The 20,171-nt window shown below is 35.7% G+C and overlaps 1 protein-coding gene across 1 annotated transcript; it reads right to left on the reverse strand.

Moving 5' to 3' along the window:
* Window positions 1–1,116: 1,116 nt before the first annotated feature.
* Window positions 1,117–19,547, reverse strand: slc30a7 (solute carrier family 30 member 7). The gene is made up of 11 exons (XM_084416272.1): window positions 19,289–19,547; window positions 18,673–18,774; window positions 13,682–13,795; window positions 13,431–13,518; window positions 13,204–13,333; window positions 12,960–13,112; window positions 12,775–12,825; window positions 7,921–8,056; window positions 2,415–2,505; window positions 1,944–2,093; window positions 1,117–1,844 (listed from the first exon to the last, which is right to left on the reverse strand). Exons 1-11 carry the CDS (start codon window positions 19,366–19,368, stop codon window positions 1,797–1,799), a joined length of 1,143 nt encoding a protein of 380 aa, XP_084272398.1. The 5' UTR covers window positions 19,369–19,547; the 3' UTR covers window positions 1,117–1,796.
* Between the last annotated feature and the right edge of the window lie 624 nt (window positions 19,548–20,171).

Raw genomic sequence — 20,171 nt, forward strand, 5'->3', positions numbered from 1 at the left:
TGTGTCATTTCACATTATTACACATAACTTAATTTCTGAACTTATTTTTGTTTGTTTCTTTGTATGGCTTACTTGGGTTGTTACCAACATCTGGTGAAAATTTCATGTCAATAGCACCTTTGGAAATATATTTACTGAGAAAAATGATGACGTGTTCAATACTTATTTCCCCCGCTGTATATTTGATTGTTTTTAAGAACTTGCGGCGTCATGGTGTAGGCCTATTTTGTCGTTCGGTTTTTTTTTTTTTTTTTTTTAAGAACAGTTTTATATTTCCAGTCAACATTATTTTAAGAAGTAACTGGTTGAAACTGGTTCTGTGATAACACCCTCAAGAATATCCTGTGTGTTTCTCAAAGAAACATGGTTTATTCTTACAAAGGAGAAGTGAAATTTCAGTGTGAAATTGTCTTTATATCCTTTCAGTGGTAGGGTTGAAAACACTGCATTCAACCCATCTGTGAACAATATTGTGGTTCATGAATATTTTACCTAACATTAAAGTAATTTTATATATATATATAAAGATAAATCGAACATGTTGGTGCAATTTGAATAGCTTGGTAAAAATAAGGTTTAACAATTGGTTTGACACTTTAATGTGATATTGTCCTGAAACTCATAACCTCAAAATACATAATTGGACCATTCAAAAGCAACCAAACATTTTCATATGTTCTTTCTTCAACCTACTGCAGAACAGAATAGTTTTTTTGTTTTGCTTAGATTTATAATTACAGCTGAAAACACGAGGTAAAAGGTTTATTTATATGAGAAATTCACTGAAGGAAATCAAGCCCTTTTAAACTGGAAAAGGTCTGTGTGTCCAGACAGGACTAAACGATCTTGATTAACTGTTTCCACCTATTACTTGAAAGGAAATAAACAGTAATAGCCTCTGACATTTTACTGCAAATATGTTGAAGTTGGCTTCTGATGCTTGTACCTTCTTTGTGCATAAAGAAAAAAAGTGAAATAGGAAATTAACGATTTCCATTCAAGTCGTTCATCAGATTTATGTTTGAAAACAGCTGCTTCCTTGTCGTTCTGTTGATATGAGGTTTTAGAAACTTTTTCATACAAACTTTACACCATGCATTAAACAGCAAAGCCAAATGCAAAGGAATGTTTTAATTGTAGACAACTCAAATTCATAAAGATCCAGTTTTCATCGCATTCATGTTGACCATCAAACACGGTCCAAGCGATTGTCCATGATCGTTTTTAAAAAGGCACTTAAGAAATTGCAGGCAAATCTGTTTATGTTTACATAATGGCATTAGCAAACAATTTCTGCACCTCTTTACTTACAACTGTGCAACTGAAACATAAAGCAGGCGATGTACAAAAAGAGTCAATGAATCACATACTGCTATTTTTTTTGTTTTTTTACAAATGTCCACTGAACTCCACATTCATACCACCAATAATTAAAACCCCATTCTGATCATGGAAAAGGGCGACAATTATGAGGAAAAGAAACAGTTTGGTGGGATCATAAAAGTAAAAAGCAATGGGGAACTTCAAAAAACAAACTTCAAATGACCAAGAGGGTGCAAAAATGTTGCAAGTTCTTTCTTCCCTCCCAAACATCAGATTGTTGTAGCTGGTCAGTTGTCGTTTTCTGGCAAGAGTGGAGTCAGACTGCTGGACTGCACCAGCTCCATCTTGATCCAAGATGGAGGTGGAGCGACAGAAACCCAAAGAGATGGGTTGAGGTGGAGAACTTCCCCACAGCAGCACAGAAGGTCTTTGGTCCCGGGACTCCCAAAGATCAGGAGAAATTTGGCCGACTCCTACATGGCAGCCACCTCAATCTGAACATACAGTTGTCTGACGCCAACCTGGGCACAGGGCGGAAAAGATCATGTAATGGAAACTTTGAAATGACCTTTAATGAGCGAGATGACTTTGTCAAAGCCGTATTTTCCAACAGTCCCCACCTGTGTGAAAATGTTGTGCGTTTGGCTGAGAAGCCATCTAGAATCTGCATCGGGCGCCACAAGGAGTTTGAGTGTACCGATGTAGACGTCTGTGCAAAGGGTCCAGAAGTGAGGTTCTTGAAGGTTATAGACCCCCTGAAGCTGCTGGACCTGCAAAGAACATTACTGGTTAGCAAATGCAACCTCCGTTTTTTTGCAATCTGGCAACGGGACAAATTGAGGAGGTTCTGGCATTAAGGTGTTAAGGCCAAATGTGTTGGTTATCTGGAAATGTTTAAGGACAACCTGGCATCACCATTTTGCAGCGAGATGAAGTTTAAAGATCAGACCCTCAATAAGGTGTCAAGTTCCTCAATCTTCAAATGTGGCTACTTGGTTAGCTTAATTTTTGGGACAACTTGGCTACAATCCCAGCTGATAACCAAGTAGGCAAATATGAAGAACAGGATCCAGGAGATGGAAACGACTCACCCTTTGGTAGCATTCAGGAAGGGCATGGTCCAGAGAAGGAGGCGTCCGTTGCATCAAGATCCCTATGGACTCCCTGAGCAGAGGAACCACACTGTGGGAAAGAGGAAAGTGAGAAATAAGTCGCCGTTCTATCAGAAATTAACTAAAGGCGCCAAGCACAAGGCAAACTCTGGCAACAGGAAGGGACGCCACACGTAAAGACGTCATTGGGTATGATTTGGTTTGTGATTTTACAGCTTGACACATCTTGTTATAAAACTGGGGAGAGGAAATTCTGTCATAATCCTAATGAAAAGAGTTCTTGTTTGTCATGATTTTTTCAGAGCATGCTAAACATGGTCCAACATAAACTTGCCCATCTTATAGTTGGGGTGGAGTAGCAGAGAGCTGTGCTGATGTCATTCCAACAGATGTAGTGCGCGTGAGCCGGCAAGCAACCCTGAGCACACTAGGATAGACATCCAAACCCATTCATTCTGCAGAAGAATCACTTGGCAGAAACGGATGACTGGTTAGGAAAGGACTAAGACTATTTCTCTCCTAACCAGTCAGCCGTTTCTGCCCCATCAAAGCTAGGTCTTGGCTAGGCCAGCATCTTATAAAGCCATCAGTCCTCTTTCAAACCTTCAAGGCCTGACCACTGCTCCATCTGGGAACCATTAGAGGGTTCCTTGGTTTGGACTTCTTCACCGGTCCCTAATCTACTCGATCACCCCCACGTTCTCCTGAACTCCTCCCTGAAACCCCAGCCTCAGTTTGGGACACGCCAAAAAGTGGAGAAGCTGATCGTTGTCTCTCTTAGACCTTCACAAAACTGAAACGCAAATGTGGCAATCAACAAAGAAGCATTTCACAACATTTGACCTTCTTAAAAAAAAGTCAAAAACAGCAACAATGTCAGCCTTAAAAGTATTTTGCCCCAACATTGTTTTGATAAATTATTACAAACTGCAATCATATTACTCCCAAGGCTACGATTTCACAATAGTCATGTCTTGACTCGGCTGAAATGTTCCTGTCAGGTGCTACAGACTTTCACTGCCCTACTTTGAGAGCACAGATGAGTAATATTACACTGCGCTCCAGACCAATCTATAGCTTTACTGACTACTCAGGACTCTTTGTGGTCAAGTAACATTAGGTAATGCGTTAAATGCACTTGTTAAATTGCAACGCATGCAAACATTTTTGTTAATACTTCACTTAAAACGACTGTGGTTTACCAAGCAATCGAACAAACTTGTAATCTATATAAAAGCCATATAGGAACATGACACCAGAGCCTGATTGGTCTGTCTCGTCCTTCTTCGGATCTATCAGCTTGAGTACACCTGTAAAGTAAAATGAATCAAGTCTACTAGTAGACTGACCGCATATATATAATTTTTGTTTTAATACATTATATACGCAATTTTATATACTACTATTCCATGTACACTCAATTAAAATTAGGTTATAAAAGCTGCATTTATAAATAAATAAAGAAGAATTAAGAATAAATGCTGTTTAAAATAGTGTTACATGGAAGTATAGCATGTCACATCACAGAACATGCCAACTTCCTGAAGGATTTTCTATTGTCTGTTACCTATTCCACTGCAACATATGACCATATGTTTCCCATCGACATGTACTGTGACAGGTCATCATAAAACTGGCCACTGTGCATTCCTCTCAGTAACTGGTCTGTTTGTCCCTCTTTTAGAAAACAAAATGAAAACAGGAAAGTACTGGATGAGGGTACCTCAGACCTCTGACATCATACTATTGTTCCACACCTTCCTGTTCATTGAAACAGAGGCACTCACCGTTCACTGGTGCGTGATCGCTAACCTGTCCGAAAAACCCTGTAATGCAGTTACATTAGTGACTCAGCCAGCCAAAATACAATTACGTGCGAGTGTCAAGGGCAAGCTGGCCAGTGACATAGACAAAATGTCACCACCTAGGTCAGGGTGACAATCAGGATAAATTATTTCTGCACGGACGAATGTAATCACCTATGAGCTTTTTGGAAACCAGCTTGGAGTCACAGTAAAACACAAGCACTTCTAAACCGCACAGAAATTATTGGCTATCACGCCCAGACAACCTAGTCCCTAATTGGAGCGCAGAAGCATTTATGACACCAGAACCACCGCAGGAATGATGTGACCTTAGTGAAGTCTGCGTCTGAATCGGCACAGTGGGAATTAGAGCAGGTACTTTTAACTTGAGATTTATATGGAAAAGGAAACAAACTTTTTTCATTTCTAGGGAAAGAAGTTCTTGGGATTCTACCATAAAAAGCTGAAGCAGTCATTTACTGCTAGGAACCTACTGCACACAAGTTATGGTCACATAGCTATTAGGCCTTGAACATAAAAAACGTATGTCTGGATTCAAGGGCATATTTTTGTAGTATGAGTGTCTACAGACATTTGAACATCTGACCAACTCCGCCAATACTTTACTATAAATGATTACTAACACTAAAATTTGTTCTCTTGCCACAAAGCTGATTGTAAAAAGGGGTCCAATCTGAATATACAAGACAATTTAAGTAAACCTGGATGAATCGTCTGTCTCATTTCACCTAAAAAAATTAAGACTGTAAAAAGAATTAAAATTAAATTAAATATTTTATTTATAAAATACAAAATAAATATAAATAAAATAAATAAATATAGCTAAATAAGTGATTATATATTAAATAATATATTAGATTTATTAGCCTAATAAATATATACTGTATGCATATTTAATATATTTAAATTATTGCATAACATTTCTTTATTAAATTACATATAAATCATGCATTTTTTGCATGTATTTTAATGAAATGTTATGCAACAATAATCAAATAATTGTTTTTAAATATGCTCTTTAAGAGCTAGAACTTACCAGTTAATATGAAATTAAAAAGAAATCAAGTTAACAGTGAACGTTCATTATTTTAATATGCAGAGCTGAGCTAAAATAAAGTGAATGACGCTGCATGTATATGTGGCTTTTTCCCCACCAATTTAACACCATGAATTATAATTCTGAAAACCAGTACGGTGTAAAGTAGCTAGTTATGCAGCCAGCACAGTGCTAAAGCACATTATGTGAAGAAATACAGTAAATCAAAGAATAACACAGTAACATGAAACAAAAGCAGCTTTGGAGAGACAAACGAATCCATCCTCAAAGGCCCAGCTTAGTACACCCAGAACAAATGTTAATTACTGTTAACATTCCCTACGCGCCCATTTCTTGGGCTTTAGGCTGCGACCCAAAGCGATTAGTGGTCTTTGGAAGACTTTGGTGGTGGGGGACTGCTGTACGTCACAGCAGCAGGACTCCTCCACTCCCTCTTACTAATCACAGGGTACCAAGACAGCTCCCCAGATATCCCCCTAAAGCAAGGCTACCGCACCCAGAGCGGCCTTAGCTAAACGCGCCCTGGTTCGCGTACAGCGGGGGGTCTTTTGCGGAGAGTCCCGCGCACATGGGTCACGCCTCAGGTGCGGCTGATGAAGGAGAAGTCATTCACCCTAGTGAAAGGGCAAACATCTGAATGTGAGCGAGATGGCTGGATCAAAATAAGGCACTCTACTGAGAATATCAATCTCGCAATGTGGGGTGCATGGGAAAAACGCTATCCAAACAAAGCATAGTCCATCTTAACGATCAAACGAAGAACCACAGACATTTCACGCGGCCAATTATGGGTTATCTCTCACAAGACTCGAACAATAAATGATTCTGCGGTGCCAGACGTACACAGACATGGAGTTCAAACGCATAAGAGAGTCTAGAGTTGCAGATGAATTTGTGCTTTGGTCCAAATCTTTCATGCTGGTATCATGTGTTTAATAAATCTATATACGCAACAGGCCGGTTTCCCCAAACACATTAAGCCTAGTTCTGGATAATGCATCACTTTTCTTGGGCTGTTTTCAGAATAGCATACTAGAATACAACTATTTCAGCAGTATATAGTATGCAAATTTCACAAGTACCCTTGACCTTCTACATTTGGCAAAAAGGGTGTTTTATCCCACAACTTTAAGTGGAACACAACATAAAATACTTCAAAAAAAGTCAATGGGGTCCAAAATTGTTTTGACGAAAACAGGTATACTACAGTATCCCACAATGCAATGTGTTTGACATGGCCTTCCAATCAGAAGTTATTACTTCCTCAATATAACTTCTTTTAACTCATTCTTTGACCAATTTGACATAAAATTTGATTAAAAATACAAAATAAAGTTTTAATTTGGGTCATGTGATTTAGAATGTAGCTTGAAATGCCATAATAAAGCAATTTGACGTACTGTTCCACAGTTATGCTAGTATTCAATTGTGAACACAGCCAGGACTTTTTCTTAATCTGAGGTCTGAGAAAACCAATACAGGTTTAGCCATATCAAAATCTGTTAGCGTCAAAAGACAATGTCTACATATGGACCACAGGAACGAGACGTCTAGAGCTTCATGAGATGGAGGCTAAGCTCTGTTCTAGTTTGCAACAATTTTAATTGTGTGCTCTGGAAATGAAGGGCTTTTCATTTTCATGTGATACCTTTGTGTGTGTGCCATACCAGATCCGCCTCCAGATTGCACCTGAATGAGACCGAGACGCCGTCACGCAGGTGCAATGTGGGAAAGCTGCCATACTCTTAGCCTTGCTCTCAATTCTCAGTATTTGCCACTCTGCAAATGCATGGAAAACTCAAGAACAGAGAGGAAAAAATGTCTAAGCTGGGGTCTCTGACATAAACCTCCCCTCTTTGAGAAACAAAGAGAAGGAAAAATCCATCTTAAAAGATGCCTTTGTTGCAGTAACATTCACAGATCGCCACCACATTCCAGAGAGGGAGAAGAAAAGCCTCAAACACAGACAAGAGCGAGGAAGAGGGGGGTTGGAGAGACGAGATGAATATACGGGAAAGACTTGTGCATTTTGCAAAAAGGGGTTTACGCGTTCTCCATCGGAACGGTGGTATTTCACTGAAGCACAGTAACCGCAGGCCATCTGCAATTTAAACATGGGGCACACACACACAGCAGCTCCTGCTCAAATTTACACAGCCGTAAAGCACATTTACCTACATCACACAGAAAAAATAAAGCCTATTCATCACCATAAAACTATCTGACGCTTTTTCCAAGATTATGGAGGAGGAATGGTAGATTTGGTAGGTTTAAAAAGCGAACAAAGGCACAAGAATGCTAGACAAGCATGCATTTTTCCCTGCTCAACTGGAGTTGTTTGAAAAATGCCACATGAGAGGCTCCAGTCCTGGGTTTTCTGGCTTTGCCACATGTTGAGAAAGTGCTCTGAGCTCCACCCTCCGAGCGTGTATCCTGTAATTCACCCGGCTGGAGTGCCAACGGCTCCACAGGGCTCTTGGTGAAGGGCACTGTGAAGTGGCTTTTGTATGATCTGTGTTGGGTGCTGTTGAGGGTTTCTGGGTGGGGTTGAGGGTGGAGGATGTCTTGAACAGAGTCGAGAGAGGTCAATGTGCGTACTCACCTCACTCCTATGAGAAGTGCGATGAGCATGGAGCAGATTGGGTCTGCGATCATCAGGTCGTATTTCTGCATTAGGATGGCTGATATGATGACTCCGACACTGCCCAATGTGTCCGCAACAATGTGAAGAAAAACTCCTGCAATGAAGAAAATTAGCATTTTGTGAGTCGCTTTGGATAAAAGCGTCTGCTAAACAAATAAATGTAAATGTTAGTTGTTCCAAAACCTAAAAAAAAATACACATTACCATTCAAAATTTGGGGTTAAGATGTTTTTGCATAAAAATTATGCTCACCAAGGTTGCATTTATTTGATCAAAAATACAGAAAAAACTGTAATAATGTAAAATATTGTTACAATTTACAATAACTGTTTTCTAATTCAGTACATTTTGAAATGTTATTTATTCCTGTGATGCAAAGCTGAAGTCTTCAGTCACATGATCCTTTAGAAATCATTCTAATATGCAGATTTTGAGCACAATAAACATTTCTTATCATTATTATCAATGTTGATCATTTGCTTTATTCTTATACAGCATTTTTTTTTTTTTTTATCTTTTGTAGCATTATATATGTCTTTACTGCCACTTTTGATTAATTTCATGCATCCTTGCTGAATGAAGGTGAATTTCTTTACATATATTTATTTTGACTATGGATGCACAGATATGAACATTTTAGCCGATATCAATAGCTGATAATTCTCTATATTTCAATGCCGATAACACACATATGTATATATATATATATATATATATATATATATATATATATATATATATATATATATATATATATATATATATAATATATATACATATATAACGCTAAAATAAAAAATTTAAATATAGGCCGAGACCGATTATGGTGGCCAATATATTGTGCATCCCTAATACTGGCCTCAAACTTTTGAATGGTAGTGTATATAAATATATACAAAAATATTCAAAATATATTTTACTACATCTCAAAGTAGTATTAATATATGTAATATTAATATTATAACTAAATCTTTAATATATGTATAACAAATTATATTAAAAATAATATAAAAATAAGTGCAGTGCGGTTTTTGTCTACATGAAAGGTCATGGTTTTCACTTAAAAATCACTAATATTGAGTAAATGTTGAGTCTGAGATGAGGATACAACATTTGCTAGCACCCATATTCAAAACATAACGACTGTGGACAGAACTTGCTGTCTGGGATACCATGTCTAGTGGTAACCCTCAAACTGATGATGTAATTTCACAAACAGGTAATCGAGAACATCCTAGAATGAATAGCCAACCTGTAAGACTGTCCTCCCTGACAAAATCTCCAGAATATATCAAAACATACAATACTCCGCTAAATCCTTGAAGTGAGTTAGTCAACTTTTCCTAAACTCAAAGGTCTGTACTGGCTGTCCTGTCTTGACACTGGAGAATAGTTGTGGACTGTGGTGTGATGGCACGCCATGAGACAGTTCACTAAGTCCTTTCCTTTCCCCAGAATGAGATGACATACTTGCGGTTACTCTCAGTTTTGCAGAAAGCATGACCGCAGTATTGGAGCAAACTCCCTAATAAGTGAAGACCCCGTCCAAATGCGGTCAAAGCAAATACTAGAAAAATATCAAGAATGCTGGAGCTCACCGCATCCTTATAAACAGGCTGTGTTTTGAATAGAATACTAGCTTACCAAATTATATGCAGTATATACTGCCAACAATTAAGACAATAAAATAGTAATGGGAACAGTAGACAAATGAAAAAGAAAATGACCTGAAAGTGTTTATTTTGGTGTATATATGTATACCTTTCATTGAAGTAAAAGAATTCAAATTGGGGGTGAAATCACATCATGAAATAAATGTTTTTCTCCAAAAGACGTTGGCCACAATTATTCATACCCTTTTAGTAAATACCTTTTTGCAATCTCCTTTTGCCAAGATAACAGATCTGAGTTTTCTTCTATAATGCCTGATGAGTTTGGAGAACACCTGACAAGAGATCAGAGATCATTCCTCCATACAGAATCTCTCCAGATCCTTCAGATTCCCAGATCCATGTTGGTGCTTCTTCTCTTCAGTTCACTCCACTCAACAGGTCAGGGAACTGGGACGCTCATGGCAGATGCTTTTTGTGCTCCGAAACACATTTTTGTGTTGATTTTGTGATTTTGTTGTTTGTTTTGGATCGTTGTCCTGATGGAAGATCCGACCACGGCCCATTATAAGATTTCTAGCAGAAGCCGCCCGGTTTGGATTTTTTTTATCCGTTGATATTTGATAGAGTCCAAGATGCCATGTATCTGAATAAGAAGTCCAGGACCTCCAGCAGAAAAATAGGCCCACAACATTAAAGATCCAGTGGTATATTAAATTGTACACATGGGGTACTTTTTATCCTTGTGTGCACCAAACCCATCTAGCGTGTTTGCTGCCAAAAAGCTCTTTTTTTAGTTTCATCTGACCACAGAACCCTGTGTTGTTTGAAGTTCCAGTCGTGTCTGACCACAGAATATGCTGGAGTGTGTTCTTGGATGAGCGAGGAGCATTTTTCTTGAAACCCTCCCAAACAACATGTGGGGATGTAGGGGTTGTTTGATTTTTTTTTTATAGGCTTTCTGACCCCAAGACTCAAGTAATCTCTGCAATTCTCCATCTTTGATCCTTGAAGAGTCTTTGGCCACTCAAACTTTCCTCCTCACCATCCATTAAGACAATATAGACCAGTGGTTCTCAATTCCAGTCCTCGTGACCCACTGCTCTGCACATTTTGTATGTCTCTCTTATCTGACACACTCAGTTCAGTTCATGGAGTCTCTCCTAATGAGCTGATGATCTGGTTCAGGTGTGTTAAATAAGGGAGACATACAAAGTGTGCAGAGCAGTGGGTCCCGAGGACTGGAATTGAGAACCACTGATATAGACACACGTCCTCTTCCTGGCAGATTTGTAACATTTTTACTTGATTATAACTTCTTAATTATTGCCCTGATGGTCAAAATGGGTATTTTCAATTATTTAGCTATTTTCTTACAGCCACTTTCTATTTTGTGAAGTTCAACAATCTTTTGCTGCAAATCAGAACTGTATTATTTGGTTTTACTCATTGTGATGGATGATTCAGGGAATTTGGCCTTTGTGTTTCCTCATATTTAAACTCCTGTGAAACAAGAAGTCATGGCTGGACAATTTCATGTTCCTAGTCACCCTGGTGTGCTAAAAAAAGGTAAATATTAATGGGAATATACTTCAGAGATATTTTATTCATAAAACATTCTAGGGGTATAAATAATTGTGGCCAACGTGTTTTGGAGAAAAACATTTATTTCATAATGTGATTTACCCCCCATTTTGAATTATTTTACTTTAATGAAAGGTTAGATTTTTGCCAATTTTTTGAATGAAAGATTTATTTTTTACAGCCATTTTTGATCTTATTTACCGGGGGTATGAATACTTTCCGTACCCACTGTATATATATATATATTTATACACATACACACTACTATTCTATTATTCATTAAACATGGAAAAACTTTTTTTAAATAAAAACACTTGATAAAACATATCACTCTTTATTATTGTAAATATATTAATTTCCTTAATAATAATAATAATAATAATAATATCATCTATTTTTGTAAAATAATAATAATAGTAATACAACTGTTTTAATTTAATAATAATATTAATAATGGAATTAAAACAAATTTGTCAAATTACTTTTCTTATTATTAAAATATATATTTTTTTATTATTAATGAAAACATTTGTCTTTTGTAAAATAATATCAATAACTAATATTTTCATCTCATAATGATACTAATACTACTACTACTAATAATAATAATAATAATAAATGGAATTAATATATTTCATTATATTTTTCCCAAATAACATTTTGGGAAATTAATAATATTAATAATTGTATTTATATTATTCTAAATTGAAATCCAATTTAATAATGATGATAATTGTGTGAAAATGTCAACCATTGGCATTGCATTTTGGGGAACAGTAGTCTGTGCAGTGCATTATATTGCATACTGCACATTTTGGCAAACACAGTACATCTAAGTATTCTACGCATTGAGAAAATTAGCATACTAAGCTCTGTGTAAAAGATAAGAGTAGTACACTAGAATGCTATTCCAATCCAAACATAGCCAAATTAGACATGACGAGCTTCAGGATGGAAGGTTGGTACAATCTACTTGCAATTCATCACTGTGAGTGGAGAAGAGGATCCACGGCTGGGATGGAGGCAGCGTAACCTTTTGCACTGTCACCTCCTCTCCCTCCCTCCCCCTTCTCTACATGGTCCTCCCTTCTGTGCCCCGTTCTTTCTCCCTCGAGCAGGCCTCCCAAAGGATCCATTCTCTCTCTGTGTGTGCCAGGGTGAAGGGGACAAACTACTTTCTCTGCTCTGCTCTTTCCCACACAAGCTCGGACAAAGGGATTTAAAGCGACAGTGTACCGCACTTGCTCTAGTGTCAGTGTTAACCAGGTTAGAGTCCAAGTCAAAGGTCAGAGGTTGGGATGGTCAGAGGTGTCACTTCATCACACATAAAAGTCCATCATCCAGTCACATCTTATGTAGACCACTCATTTCAAGTGTTTTCCTTGTTTAAATGAAGATGCATAATTTTCTGAACTGTTATGACTACAGAACCTCATCTACTAAGAATTCAAAATATGGACCGCCTATAAAACAGGAAAAAGCTGTCTAGACCTGATAAATGTGGTTGTAAATATTTTCATATCAGGTACCTTGCTAAAAGCATGCTGATTATCGTTAAACAAGAGATCTCTAGCGCCATCTGGAGGTGACTAAACATACATTAAAAAAAAAAACATACCTTGTAATATCTGCTTGCTGGCGCCTTTCCCCGGTGTGTGTGATTGGTCATCTGAGGACACAGACAGATTAGAAATGAATCATGCTATACCAGACACCATCACGATCAAAACAGCTTCTAAAATTTGACACAGCATGAGGACACCAAATAACACATCAAATCAGTGAGGTGACTTGAGGTCTTACCGTGGCAGTGGGGATCGTCATGCGAATGGCCATGTCCTCCATGTGAATGCCCATGATCATGTCCATGTTTGGACTCATGACTGTGGCCGTGGTCTCCATGACTGTGTCCATGTCCCGCACTCCCATTAAACAGAGAATGACTGTGGCCATGACCTTAAAATTGTAAACAAGATGACACATCTATGAAGAAGCACGTGTGTTGACGACTCTGACCTGTTTCACCTAATAGCTACAAGATGCTTACCTTCACCATCGTGTGAATGTCCATGTCCTCCATGCTGAAAAACGAATATTCCTACAAGATTCACCAACAGCCCTGCTATGGACACTGGGAGCAAGCGTTCATGGTGTACATCAGGGGGTTCCAGCGCCCTCTGGTGGGAAGACGAGATGGCATCATTCATAAACAGATTTGACTGGATCAGCGTCACTTGGCAAGTGAATCAACTGTAATCTTATAATCGTACGTACCTCTACGCCTTCTGAGAAGATAAAGAAGGCGGTAAAGATGAGGAAAAGGCCGTTCACGAAACCCGCGAGAACTTCTGCTCTGACATACCTACAAAAATAATCAAATGGGCTTGCAATAGAATGCAGTGATGCAACCAAAGACAGGCGTTTCCTGTCAACACCACGCAAGCAGAAGTATATCCTTCATAGGAAACTTGTGTCATTGGTACTACAGCACAAAAGTTGTTTTAAGTTGTGAAGTGGTCCCTCACCCGTATGAGAAGGAGTCGTTGGACCTCCACCGTGAGATGACTGATGCTGCAAGGCCTGCCAGGAGAGCCGTGCAGTCGAAGAACATGTGAAAGGAATCGGATATCAAACCTAAACTGAGAATCAAAGCAACACAAAAAGGGAAATGTTTAATAATCATGAAAGCTGAGAACTGCATCCCACCCCTTATTGAGGTCAGAGTCACGTAAGGCCTTTTGTTAGACATTATTCACTCTTTCATTTGAAGACAAAGATATGTTCATACTGACAGAGATTTGGGTGTCAAGTATTGTTGGTTGCAAGTGGGTCAAACTGTGCAATTAAATGGATAAATAATTTCAGTGAATAAAAATGTAAAAAAAAAAAAAGACAGATAAATGACTCAAATGACAGACTTTAAATTATTATAAAAAAAACTACATAAAAAAGTATTATTAATATAATGATTAAAGCACTCCCATTTACATAATAATTTCAAATGACAGATTATAATAAGTACGGAAGCCCTGAACCGCAAGGTGAGAAAAAAAAATAAAAATAACTTATCTCGTTATTTCGACTTAATAAGTCGTTATTTCGACATAATATCTCGTTATTTCGACTTAATAAGTCGTTATTTCGACATAATATCTCGTTATTTCGACTTAATAAGTCGTTATTTCGACATAATATCTCGTTATTTCGACTTAATAAGTCGTTATTTCGACATAATATCTCGTTATTTCGACTTAATAAGTCGTTATTTCGACATAATAAGTCGTTATTTCGACATAATATCTCGTTATTTCGACTTAATAAGTCGTTATTTCGACATAATAAGTCGTTATTTCGACATAATATCTCGTTATTTCGACATAATAAGTCGTTATTTCGACATAATATCTCGTTATTTCGACATAATATCTCGTTATTTCGACATAAATATCTCGTTATTTCGACATAATATGTCGTTATTTCGACATAAATATCTCGTTATTTCGACATAATAAGGGGACATTCTAATATGCATTAAGCTACATTTAGCGTTCTTATAATGAGTTTCTATGGGAGGAAAATGCTTAACGTCAAATTAAACGCTTTGCGTTCATATTCTGGACTTATCAAGTTCACGGATAATTGTGCGTGCATTTATTAATCAATATGATACTAAAATCGTAATATAGAATAGGCCTAGGCCTACTATAAAAATCAGATAAGTCCAGAATTCCACTGTTGATAGGAAGATGCAAGTGATCTCGCCGGCGCCTCCATGCCGCGAGATCACTTGCATCTTCCTATCAACGTGGAATTCTGGACTTATCATGCAGTGTGCGCTCCACAATAATGGTGGAATATGTTGGAATAGACGATTTAATATGAATGATGTGCGTCAAAATCTTGTGGTTATTTGTTATAATCTTAGGACTTTATTATTATTGTCTAACCTGTATTATGATATTTGACGAATTGCTTTGTTCCTTTTTTGTACGTTTTGGACAAAAGCGTCTTCTATGTAGACTAAAATGTAATAATAATAATAATAATAATTATTATTATTATTATTAGAGTTTATAACTATAAATGAGTTCACTTAGTAATAGAGTAATATGTTTGTCTTAATATAATTTAATAATATGATTTATCAATGCTTTATTTTTATAAACGCTTTTACATTTTTGGATAAAATAGGCCTACATTTTTTGCATAATTTTTGCTTACAAATATAGCATTCATAAACTATTTTATGATAAACATATTACTGTCTTAAGTTAACTCATTTATAGTTATAAACTCAAATATTAATAATAACATTTTAGGCTACATATTTAGATGACGCTTTTGTCCAAAACTTACAAAAAAAGGAACAAGGCAATTCGTCAAATATCAGTCATAATACAGGTTAGACAATAATAATAAAGTGCTAAGATTATCACAAATAAACAAAAGATTTTGAAGTGAAGAGAAGTGTCCTTGAGACACTAGCAGAGACAATATTTCGTTACACTGCGCAGTGTGTACCCAACAGGTGTCCAGATTATGAATGTAGAGATGTTGATTGAAAAGTACCCATCCCGTCCGCTCAGTTTATAAACCGTAGGCCTACTCATGAATTCTCAAACTGTTTAACATTTGGCAATTAGCCTACACATAGTTTTGTGCTAGTTTTGTTGTCAGTATTGCTCTTTCAGCCAGCTTTATAGTTTATCTAGATTTGGTTTATTTGTTAACTTTACACAACTCAATCGCAGATAGCCTATTTTGCTTCATGCTTGGTCATTATTGGCCAGATCAGAAACTATGTTTTACTTGACTTGGCTTGCACTGCCTTATACCACTACTGCGGCTGTTATCATTTTTATTATTATTAGTGTAATTGCCAAAGTTAATTGCCATTAATATGCAACGTTTTAGAAAAGTATAAATTAGTAGAATATCCAGTGTTATGAAAACAGTAGGTCAACATAACTACAATGCATTCTATAATTCCCGGTCTTATTCTGCCCTCTAGTGGCATATCGAAATGAATACAAACCTTAACATATTTACTAACAGACCAAACACAGTAAATAATCATACTAATAAAGTATATGTACAACAAAATCTGATGAGCTCAGAATATACGCGTTTAATTCCACGTTAAGCAAATTGCCGAATACACTCAAATGAGATCGACTCAGACGTCAATAAATGGACGCGCAAATTATAATCACTAATACAAAATAAAACAAAAATGTCTTTTATACACAAAAATGTCTCTATTTGTACAAATTGCTGCACATTCGTTGAATTCTGAATTTTGCACATTTGAAAGCAATTTGTTTATGGGTAGCCTAAAATATCTGCAACATTTATCAAGTTCAAGGATAATTGTGCGTGCATTTCTTAATCAATATGATACTAAAATCATAATAAAGTATACTACAAAAAAATCATATAAGTCCAGACTATGAACGCAAAAAAACTCTGTTTTACTTGACTTGGCTTGCACTGCCTTAGCCTAGCACTACTGCGACTATTATTATTATTATTATTATTATTAATACTAATATTAATTTAACTATTATTGTTGTTGTTGCACTGCATTCGTTGAATTCTGAATTTTGCACACATAATTGAAAGCAATTTGTTTGTGGATAGTAGCCTAAAACATATCTGCAACATTTATCAAGTTCACGGATAATTGTGCGTGCATTTATTAATCAATATGATAGGCTACTAAAATCATAATAAAGTATAGGCTACTACAAAAATCAGATAAGTCCAGAATATGAACGCAAAGCGTTTAATTTGACGTTAAGCATTTTCCTCCCATAGAAACTCATTATAAGAACGCTAAATGTAGCTTAATGCATATTAGAATGTCCCCTTATTATGTCGAAATAACGAGATATTTATGTCGAAATAACGACATATTATGTCGAAATAACGAGATATTTATGTCGAAATAACGAGATATTATGTCGAAATAACGAGATATTATGTCGAAATAACGACTTATTATGTCGTAATAACGAGATATTATGTCGAAATAACGAGATATTATGTCGAAATAACGACTTATTATGTCGAAATAACGAGATATTATGTCGAAATAACGAGATATTATGTCGAAATAACGACTTATTAAGTCGAAATAACGAGATATTATGTCGAAATAACGACTTATTAAGTCGAAATAACGAGATATTATGTCGAAATAACGACTTATTAAGTCGAAATAACGAGATAAGTTTTCTTTTTTTTTTTCTCACCTTGCGGTTCAGGGCTTCCGTAAATAAGTAATCATTTGTACATAAAATTATTAAAAAATATTATTATTATTATTGACATAATAATAATAATAATACTTCACTATCTGCACTTCCATTTGTAGGATTTGTGTCATTAATTTGCATAATGCTATCAGTGTATTAAATAAATTATATTAAACAACAACAATAAAATGTAAACAAAAACCAAAATATTCACGTCAACTGGGAAAAAAAAACTTCTACTAACTTTGTCATTGCAAATTGCTGACAGTGTTCAGTCAAATAATAAGCATAATAATTGATGATAAAAAATTATTAGAATAGAATTATTATAATTTGCATATTATCAGTGTATAAATAAATTATTATAATTAACAATAATAATTATAATAATAGTATTGTTATTATGATGAATATAGTAAAGATAATCAATTATTACAATAATTACATATAATTATTATAATTTTTGTTATTATTATTATTATTATTCTTCATCAAATAATGATAATAATAATAATAAAGCTTCACTGTCTGCACTCCCATTCATGGGATTGTGTAATTTGCATAATATTATCAGTGTATTAAATAAATTATTATATTAAACTACAACAATAACAAAACAAACATAAAACAATAATTCCACATAAAAACTGAAAACAAAAAACTTCTGTTAACTTTGTCATTGCAAATTGCTGTTAGTGTGCACAATTTACTAATAAACATTATATATTTATATATATATATATATATATATATATATATATATATATATATATATATATATATATATATAGTCTAAACTCTAAACCAACAATGTTGCAACCTCAATAAAAGTATGTATGGTGTATAAATGGGAATATATGCTGTGATTAATATACAATGGCATACAAATGGTTAATGCCACCTTCCCCATATTTGGTATATCTGGAATATTACAGCCGTTTCTCAAAACCAAGCCAGATCTGCTTCACTAAAAAGCATTTTTGGGCATTAAAGGCATTGTTAAACATTCAAACATACTTATATGCTCACATATGCCGTCTAGACATAAACACCTCAATAGGTTTTGAGTCACATCCTGTATTTTATTAACTTCGATCAGCCATCAATCAATCTCACTTCAAAGATGACTATGATAACAGATCATGGGAGAAACTCCATTCCTAACACACGTAAAGGCCCAAAACAAAAGCACACTAGCTCATCCCACATTAGACCTACGTGGCATATCCTTGTGTTTGGCCCCCTCCAGTAAACGTTACCTGTTACTCCATATGCCGTAACTCAGCTCCACGAACGCGAAGGACAGGTTCAAACACAGGAAGAAAAACAGATTGCGAGAGGTTTTATCGGCAAGAATTGATCTGGGGAAGAACACAAAGACAAAAATAGAGAGGGAGGTTCATGACTGATTCATTTTCAAAAAGCGGACTTACCAGACAGACTGGCTGTAAACCCACAGCTAACAAACACACGACTGAAGTTTATTCAAATGAAATGCTCTGGGGAAAATGACATGGGGTCCAAACACACTCTTAATAGACGTGTTTTGTTGTGGAATATATCTTAACAAATGTAATAAAGTAAATTGAGAGACATTACACATTTTGTTAAATGTTAACTTCGCTTTGCTAACATCTGTCTGACTGAACGATAACCTGAAGCTGTCTGCTTCCTTGTCATAACAGTTCATTTAACTTTTCAGGATGTATTTATTCACTCTATATATTTTGTAAAGGAATTAGTCTAAATAATGTTTTACAGACACGTTTTTAATACAGTTTCGCGAGCTAACTAGCATGCTAACTGCATTAGCCACACAAAACCGACAGCTGTGAGTGAAACTCAATGAATTATTATACATTTAAGCGTCGTTACCTGAACCAGCCCGATAACTTGACGAACAAGTTGAATTTGGCAGGCTTGTACTCGTCATCTTTGATGGATAACGGGAGCATGTTTCAGCGAAGCGTCTCCGGTTAGCCGTTGAGCAGCACTGCGGCTTCACGAGCGTCTGGACGCAAGACAGCGGAAAGTCATCGCGCCGACGTCGCGCGCGTCATGTCACTGACCCGGTCGGTGGAACTGGTATTGAACAAACCCCACAGATTTTCTTAAATAAATATATACTCATTGTAATGTTTATCTTGTGTTATGTGTTTTAATCCATTCATTCATTCATCTTTGATTATATATTTAAATAGTCAAACCATTTATACATCCATGTTAGAAATATTCATACATTTGAGGTTGAGGTTTATTTATTTATTTATGTTAGAAATATCCTTCTGATAATATGCTAGTATAGGCTAATGAATATTGCCCTTCTAACAATGATAAATTATTCTTTCATTTATTTATTTATTTATTTGCTTTTTAATCTATCCAACCAGTTTTTAAAAATTGTGAAATAAAATGATTAGAAATAAAACTAAATTTCAGAATATAACAGACTGAATATTTTATAAGAATTATTATTATTGTTTTCATATGCAGAAGTTGAGCATATCTTATAATATCATTGTTGTTATTTATTTATGAATGTTACAAATATCCTTCTAACATTCTAACGATATATTAAATATTATCCTTCTAACAATATCATCAATTATTTTCTCTTTTCATGAAAAGTTGAGTAATTTATTTAATGCCCTATTTCATTTTTTCCATCAGTTTTTAAAATGTTCAGATATACCCATAATAGTTTTTTGTATTAATATTAAGAATATAAATTATTATATAGTTAAGGTTGCATACTGTA

Source organism: Rutilus rutilus (assembly GCF_951802725.1).
Source record: "Rutilus rutilus genome assembly, chromosome: 8".
Classification (NCBI taxonomy): Eukaryota; Metazoa; Chordata; class Actinopteri; order Cypriniformes; family Leuciscidae; genus Rutilus; species Rutilus rutilus.

Coding starts and splice junctions, on each gene's coding strand:
- slc30a7 (XM_084416272.1), bottom strand. CDS start 19,368: ATGCTCCCGTTATCCATCAAAGATGACGAGTACAAGCCTGCCAAATTC. Junction 13,519..13,681: donor AACGACTCCTTCTCATACGG/GTGAGGGACCAC, acceptor TTATTTTTGTAG/GTATGTCAGAGCAGAAGTTC. Junction 2,506..7,920: donor GCACTTCTCATAGGAGTGAG/GTGAGTACGCAC, acceptor TCTTTCCCACAG/TGTGGTTCCTCTGCTCAGGG.